General features: G+C 29.5%; 1 protein-coding gene across 1 annotated transcript; it reads left to right on the top strand.

Moving 5' to 3' along the window:
* The first annotated feature begins 5,105 nt into the window (after positions 1–5,105).
* LOC127254910 (light-induced protein, chloroplastic-like) lies at positions 5,106–7,144 on the top strand. The gene is made up of 3 exons (XM_051280259.1): positions 5,106–5,596; positions 6,362–6,560; positions 6,679–7,144. The coding sequence occupies exons 1-3, from the start codon at positions 5,109–5,111 to the stop codon at positions 6,991–6,993; spliced, it is 1,002 nt and encodes a 333-aa protein (XP_051136216.1). The 5' UTR covers positions 5,106–5,108; the 3' UTR covers positions 6,994–7,144.
* Positions 7,145–7,517: the final 373 nt, after the last annotated feature.

Raw genomic sequence — 7,517 nt, 5'->3', positions numbered from 1 at the left:
ACCCATATTTTTTTACAACGTGCTCTTGAGTCTTGTGTGAATAGACATGCTTAATTTTACGGCGACCACATCATCAAATTTATTTGAATAGTAAGGATATTAGTTTTTACTATAAAATATTAATATAATATGGCTTACCAAAGCATAGCAATTAAATTAAAAAATATTGATAGTGATTTTTTTTCTATTAAAAAAATATATAAAATCATAGTAGTTGATCTAAAAATAATAATAATAATAATATTTCAAAACTTTTTAAATTGGACCAAATTTATTATTGGAGAAGCGGGGCCCACGCTCCAGTGATGGCTTCTGTGCAGGCTTCTTGACCTAGACGGAGGCTGCTAACTTTCCGTCCAGCACGTGCCGATTTATCGCACGTGACATTCCGAATTGTTAATTTGTTGAAATGTAATTGCGTGTCTTCAAAGTATAGCCGTGTCTACGTTTGTGACAGTATTTGAATTTTCCATTTTATTTTTAAAAATAAAAATATAAATATAAATATAAATATGTACTTTTGCCATGACCAAAATTTTGAATTACTATAATTTGAATTTTTTATTTTTTATTTTAATTTAAATTGCATGACGATTTTTGAAAAGTATTGGCTTTATGGAATTGAGACACAATTAAGGAAGCTTCCTTTAACTTACCAAGTAACTTCTCGCCACGTGTCGGCATCTCAGTACCTCAGCAATCCAATGGCGGTGATGGCAACTAGCTTACGTGGAGAAATTCAATTCGTAATTAATATTATGTCATAAATTGAATATATATGGTCACAATATTACAATATTCTATCGGTGACTTTCTTTAGTCAAAATTGAATATTTAGGAAAATATACAACCATCATGTTAGTCATGCCGTTGAACAAAGATGTATGTTTGCTGCGTAAACGTGATTTTGATTGGTTATTATTAATTACAAATTTAATATAATTGTGGTTATATATACACTAAAAAAAATATTAATTTTGTAACAAATTTTTTTGTCTTTAAATTCCTTTTTTCCGTTACTACTATACTATTTTATTTTATTTTTATTTTTTGGTAGTGATAGTGTAATGAATATATTAATAAACAATAATATAAAATCATTATTGATCTATACAATATTAGGGTGAAGGGCCTAGGGGGTCTACACTGGAATAGGATAGCCAGGTATGAAAATTATTAATTTCCAATTAAAATAAATTTGATAAAAATGAATAAATTCAAGTCTTAACATTTATTTTATTTTGCATGTTTTTTCGTCTTCAATATTTATATAGTTTCAATAATGTTATTAATTAAAACAATGTCTAATAAGTACTCATCCCATGGCCTAATCTTCTTAATTTCTGGTCAAACGGAAATTCAATATTGCTTGTCTTTATTTATTAAATTTTTATTGAAAACAAAAAAAATCAATGCTTGTTGAATTTCCACGCTCGTAGTTGGAAATAAAATGAAATTGTAAGAGTTTTTGATTTATCAAAAATATTTAATTTTTTATACTATTGTATGTCTGCTTGACAATTAAAAAACATAGAAACCATAAGTTTGAATTATAAAATTCTTTTGCAATTCTACAATCAAATCATTACAATGAATTGTTACAAGTTATTTATTTTGACAAATTAGAAACATATTCAATGGTTGGTCGGAAACACAATAGATAAGTAATTTGAAAAAACTGACAACGGTAATGAGTTGTGGCATCGACATTTTACAATATATGTGTAAGAAATTAATATCTAAATAGCACTTAATATGACTGAAATAAAATAAATAAATAAACTTAAAAATAAATACTCTATATTTTTATTAAAAATTATACAGCATGTATAATAATAATAATAATAAAATCTGATTTGAGTTACAAACTCTTTATTTTAACAATTTGTAACAATAAAATATATTCCCTCCGTCCAACATATCATATCATGTGTGACACTCTTTATTTCATTCATCCCACATGTTATGTCATTTTTTTTTAAAGTATTTACATTTTAATTTATTAAATTAATCAGTTATTTTAATTTTAATTTATAATTATTTGTATTATTTTGTAATTAATTTTTAAATAATTTACTAATTATATCTTTCTAATTTCTCGTGTCTACCGTAACTGTAATACGACCGGAAGGAGTATTTATTATTAGTGGATAGAAGAAGCATATGCTCAACTAAAATTTTTGTGTTTCAATTATTATGATTCTGTTTATATAAATATAAATATTTTTAAAATTTATGATATTATTAATTAATAATATATATATAAGTATGTGCACTCTTAACATTTTTAAAATAAAATTAGATTAAAGGTAAATTTTCATTTTTTTTTAAAAAAAATTAAATAAAGTGTTTAAAAATAGTGTTGTAAATATATATACATAATTGCATATTATGTAGGGGTAATATTTGAGAATAAAACGATGCACACGTGCATATCAATTGAGGAAGTTTCGAGAAAGAGACAGGTTCATGAACAGATATAAAATTCCGACCAAGTAATTGCATGCCCCATCGTCCATACAAATTTAAGGCGATGGATCAGGTGCAGAGATGCTGATGGGTTAATTCAATAATTAAATAATTAATTATTTAATTATTTAATGTAATATGATTTTATAATTAATTATCTGTAAAAAAATTCAGCTCCTTACCCCTTCCAAATTTCAGTTATTCATTTATTAAATATTGACTAAAATTATAATGTAGTGATAGTAAGCTCTATTTTTATTTCTCTTCCACATGGTGTGTCTAGATGGGTTTTAAGATTTATAAATATATATATATATATATCTATAATATTTTTTTCATATTTATATATGTACACAAATTTAAAATATAAAAAATTGTAAACATACTCTATATTTTGTGAGAACGATATCTCGCCTTTACCTTCAAAAGTATCACATTACTGATAGTATATTTCAATTTGCTATCTTATTCTTATTCTACCTATAATTTAATAGATCTCTTGTTTACTTATTTTTTTAATAATGAACATGTTCTTACATGGCCAATAAATGATTCAATAAAAACATGGTTTATAACAGAATAAAGGAAAAGAAAAATTAGGAAAATTGGTAGGCTTTAGATTTGGAAAAAAAAAAAAAAAAAACACGAAGAATACGAATATAATCACAATTAGCACGAGGGTAATTTATTTTAATTATGTATATTGGAGTTCTAATTTATTCTCTTTGTATTGTTTCATGAATGTCAACGATTAAAGTTGGGTTTATACATAATGCAAGTGTTTTTAAATTTTAAATTACAGTGAGAATAGTAAAATAATAAAAATTAAAATAAAAATAAAAATTGAATAGAAATTCTTTTTTTGAAAAGTCTTTCTCTAAACTCAAAAATAATATTTCGAACAAAAATTAAATTCAATTATTGGTGGCATATTGGTTATGACATGGACTGTTAGATAAAAATATATAGTTAGGAATGAGGATAAGAATTTCTTTAGATAATTATATTTGTAAAATGGCGATTATAACTTTATTCATGTATATTTATTCTCTTACGTCTTGTGCAATTTGTGTTATTTTTATATTAAAATCTTTGCCAATACACAATATTATAATAATAATAATAAACAAATAAATAAATAAATAAAATGGTGATGCTTATCTGAGACACATAAATTTTATAAGTTATCTCCATTATTGATGATGGAGTGGGCATTTAAATTCACTTTGTTAGATGCGAGAATTAATGCACGCGCAAACCTGTATATATATGTATGTATAGTTGCACTGAAATGTGCTTATCAAATTTAAGCATTCAGCTTCGTGGTGGGACACAGGACATACACAACACTACCCAATATATATGATTGTCCCAACCACAAATTTATTTATGAATTTGCATAACTTAATTCAACCCAAACAAAAATCTGAGATTTTTTTTTTTTTTTTGAGGTTTTATTTTTAAATTGATTTTTTTAGATGAAAATATTTTTTTAATTGTATGTTTTGTGTATAAAATATGTTAAATGTAGGTGTAGTCTATTTGTATTTTGATTGTCTTTTTGTAAGTAAAATAAGTATGAGATTAAATAACTATAGTTTTAAAAATAAAATAAGTATTAAATACTCTATCTCCTTTACTGTGTCTATTTTTTTTTATTTCTCCCATTTATTTTATCATTTTTTTTTAAAAAAAAATATATTTTAAGATCATTTTAATTTTTTTAATTTATAAATCTTCCATTTTAACTAAATAAATTAATTTATAATTATTTTATTAATATATTATTAATTATTTATAGTTTATTATTTGTCTCTACACACTTAGCAGACGGGGAAGTATAATATTCTGAATACAATTTATTTATTTATTATTTTTTTAATATAATGTTTTCAAATTCATACAATATATGTACTACCCATATTTTTTATATATTAGTTTTATAAACTCCGGCCCATTAGTTATCGTATTGGGTGGGCTAATTTATTTGGACGGTACTCCGCAGCTGTTCTTATAAAATAGAATCTAGCCCACAGACTTTTTTTTATTAATATTAAGCCCACCTATGTAGGATTATTTTATACTAATGATTTGATGATAATAATACTAATAATAATTACAATTAAAATAGATATCTTAATAAGTATAATATTAATAAGCATGTAACATCATTTTTTCCATTTTTTTTTTATAAAATAAAATAAAACGTTCCAAAAATATTTGAACAAGTGGAACCTCGGTTGCACGGCACAATGCACGTGATTGCGTGTTTGTTAATGGCACAAATTGCGTGAATTAATAAATTAAGTAATTTTTACTGATCCAAAACTACTCAATTTATATTATTGTTGATCTTAATCTTACTTAAGTTAACGTAATCAATTTATTCATATTTAATTGTTGAAGTTGGTGAATGTGCAACATTTGGGGTCACATAAAAAAATTAAATTAAATTAAATTAAAAATTCGAGTGTTCTAGAAACTACACAAGTCAATCTTCGCCTCACGATATCGGAAAGACTGTAATACCCTTGTGAGCATATGCGAAGTTGGTATGAGTGTAAGGGTGAGAATGTCATTTCATCTACCTTCCGAAGTATGGTGCCAAGGATGAGTATAAAAGACTTTGGTTTCGGCCGATGAGTTTCCCTTCGGTTTGGAATCCTTTGCTTCTATTTTTGTTAGAATCATCTGTAGCAATGGCGTCAATCGCTTCTGTCAATCAGTTTCCTTGTGTGAACTTCAGGAATTCGTCGCAGTGTTCGAAATTGGTGGCGTGTGCTGCTGTTTCACCGGTTAATCGGGTTGATTTTCCGGTAGTTTCGATAAGGAAAGGTAGGGATTCGCGGCAGAGTTTCGTTTTTAGGGCGGTGAGCGACGACGAGTGGGGTGTCGAGAAGGAGCCTGCGGGTCCGCCAGGAGTGGCTGTGGTGGAGGAGAAACCGTCGGAAATTGATGTATTGAAGAAACAGTTGGTGGACTCTTTCTATGGAACGAACAGAGGATTGACTGCCTCTAGCGAAACTAGGGCGGAGATTGTGGAGCTCATCACTCAGCTGGAGGCTAAAAATCCAACCCCTGCTCCGACCGAGGCTTTGTCTTTACTCAACGGGAAATGGATCCTTGTGTAAGTTCGGAGTAGATGGTTATTCCTTTTGTCTTCAATTGTTCAATATATATATTAGTGAGAAAGAAGGTTCAAATTGTTTTGCCGGTGATTTTTGTGTGCGAAACTGTTTTGATTTCGTGGTTGGATTGATTTGAGTTTGCAGTTAAGATTTACCTCGTCGCCGTACGGTTATCTGCTGCTTGTTTTATATGTTCATATATGCTGTAGATAATTTCACCCACCAGATTTATGCCATGTCAATCTGTAGGGTTGCCTGAAGTATGCTTGATTTAATCTGTTGGTGTTTGTAGTATTAGCTTCACGCTTGTGATTTTCAATATTTTCAAAACTGGGGATTGGCAATGGCAAATGTGGATGGCTGCTGAGCCACTATCATAGATTACACTAACTTAAAGATAGTTGTGTTGGTCTCATGCTTAAGTTATTAGATATTAGAGGTTAGGGTTAGTTTTATGTTTGTGCACATAGGCAATGTGACTTTCATCTTGTTGCTGACACTATGCTAATCATTGGATCCAATGTCTGCTGCTCATCCAACTATTTTTGACATTCTGCTTTCCATTCTGCTTGTATTTGGTGTTTCCTTTGCCTTGCAAATTTGTGTTATTTAGTTAGAGATGCATATCTAACCTCAGTCTATAGCATGCAAATTGGAGGAAAACAAACAGCAGCCCTGTAATTAAGCTTGATGCATATCTCTAATACTCCTATTCAATGTTTCAGCTTGTGAATCTTATTTGTTTTGTCAATTGAGCATTGCAGGTACACAACATTTAGTGGTTTGTTTCCTCTGTTATCACGGAGTGCAAATCTGCCACTGGTGAAGGTTGAGGAGATATCACAGACCATCGACTCCGAGAATTTCACCGTACAAAACTCTGTCCAGTTTGCTGGGCCAGGGGCAACCACTTCAATCACTACAAATGCTAAATTTGAAGTGAGGAGTCCAAAGCGAGTGCAGGTTGTTTTGTGCTCTCTTGCAATATTTAATTTCCTTTACGCAATCTAAGGATTGCATTTTGATTGAATTCCGTAATGCATTATGCTGTATATCTAATGTTCTTAAATCTGAGGTGCAGCTCAAGTTTGAAGAAGGCATCATTGGGACACCCCAGCTGACAGATTCAATCGAATTGCCAGAAAATGTCGAATTTCTTGGGCAAAAAATTGATCTCACACCAGTCAAAGGTTTGCTCACCTCTGTACAAGACACAGCTTCTTCCGTGGCAAGAACCCTTTCCAACCAACCACCCCTTAAATTCTCCGTCTCTAATAGAAATGTTGAGTCGTGGCTGCTGACCACATTCCTCGACAATGACCTTAGAATTTCAAGAGGAGATGGAGGCAGCATATTTGTGCTCATCAAGGAAGGCAACCTCCTCCTCAACCCTTAAAAATAGTTGAGAGAGATCCAACCTTGTTTATATATATATAGTGTGTATTAGTTTCCTCTCTCTTTTGCACTTGTAAAACGATCGAAATAATGCGTGTTTGTCACAGAACATAAAATGCAGAAATAACAAGGATTGGATTCGAGTTGCTGTATATTCATTCTTGTAATAGCCAAAAGTTTGATAAGAGTTTAAAAGTATCTCAAGTTTGTGAGGTGTGTCGATTTGAAGGCCGAATGTATATTATTTACTTCCCTATAGGTGCATAAATTTAATTTGGATATTATCTTTGCTGCAGCCTCATCAAGTTGTACATAGCAAATCTAAAATTAGAGCATAGCATATTATAGAATGAATCTGATTACGTCAAAAGACACCCAAACACAAGGCATATATATATATATATATATATCTCAATTAATAATATTCTTAAATACCCTAGACAGATAGTGAAGAATAGAAAAGAACATTAATCTTCAACCTCAGATGATGCATGAGGTTGATTATCCATCCATCCATTAGTGTGA

This window comes from Andrographis paniculata, unplaced genomic scaffold (genome assembly GCF_009805555.1).
Source record: "Andrographis paniculata isolate CXL003 unplaced genomic scaffold, ASM980555v1 Contig52END, whole genome shotgun sequence".
Classification (NCBI taxonomy): domain Eukaryota; kingdom Viridiplantae; phylum Streptophyta; class Magnoliopsida; order Lamiales; family Acanthaceae; genus Andrographis; species Andrographis paniculata.
This window is presented reverse-complemented; position numbering and strand designations above follow the sequence as displayed.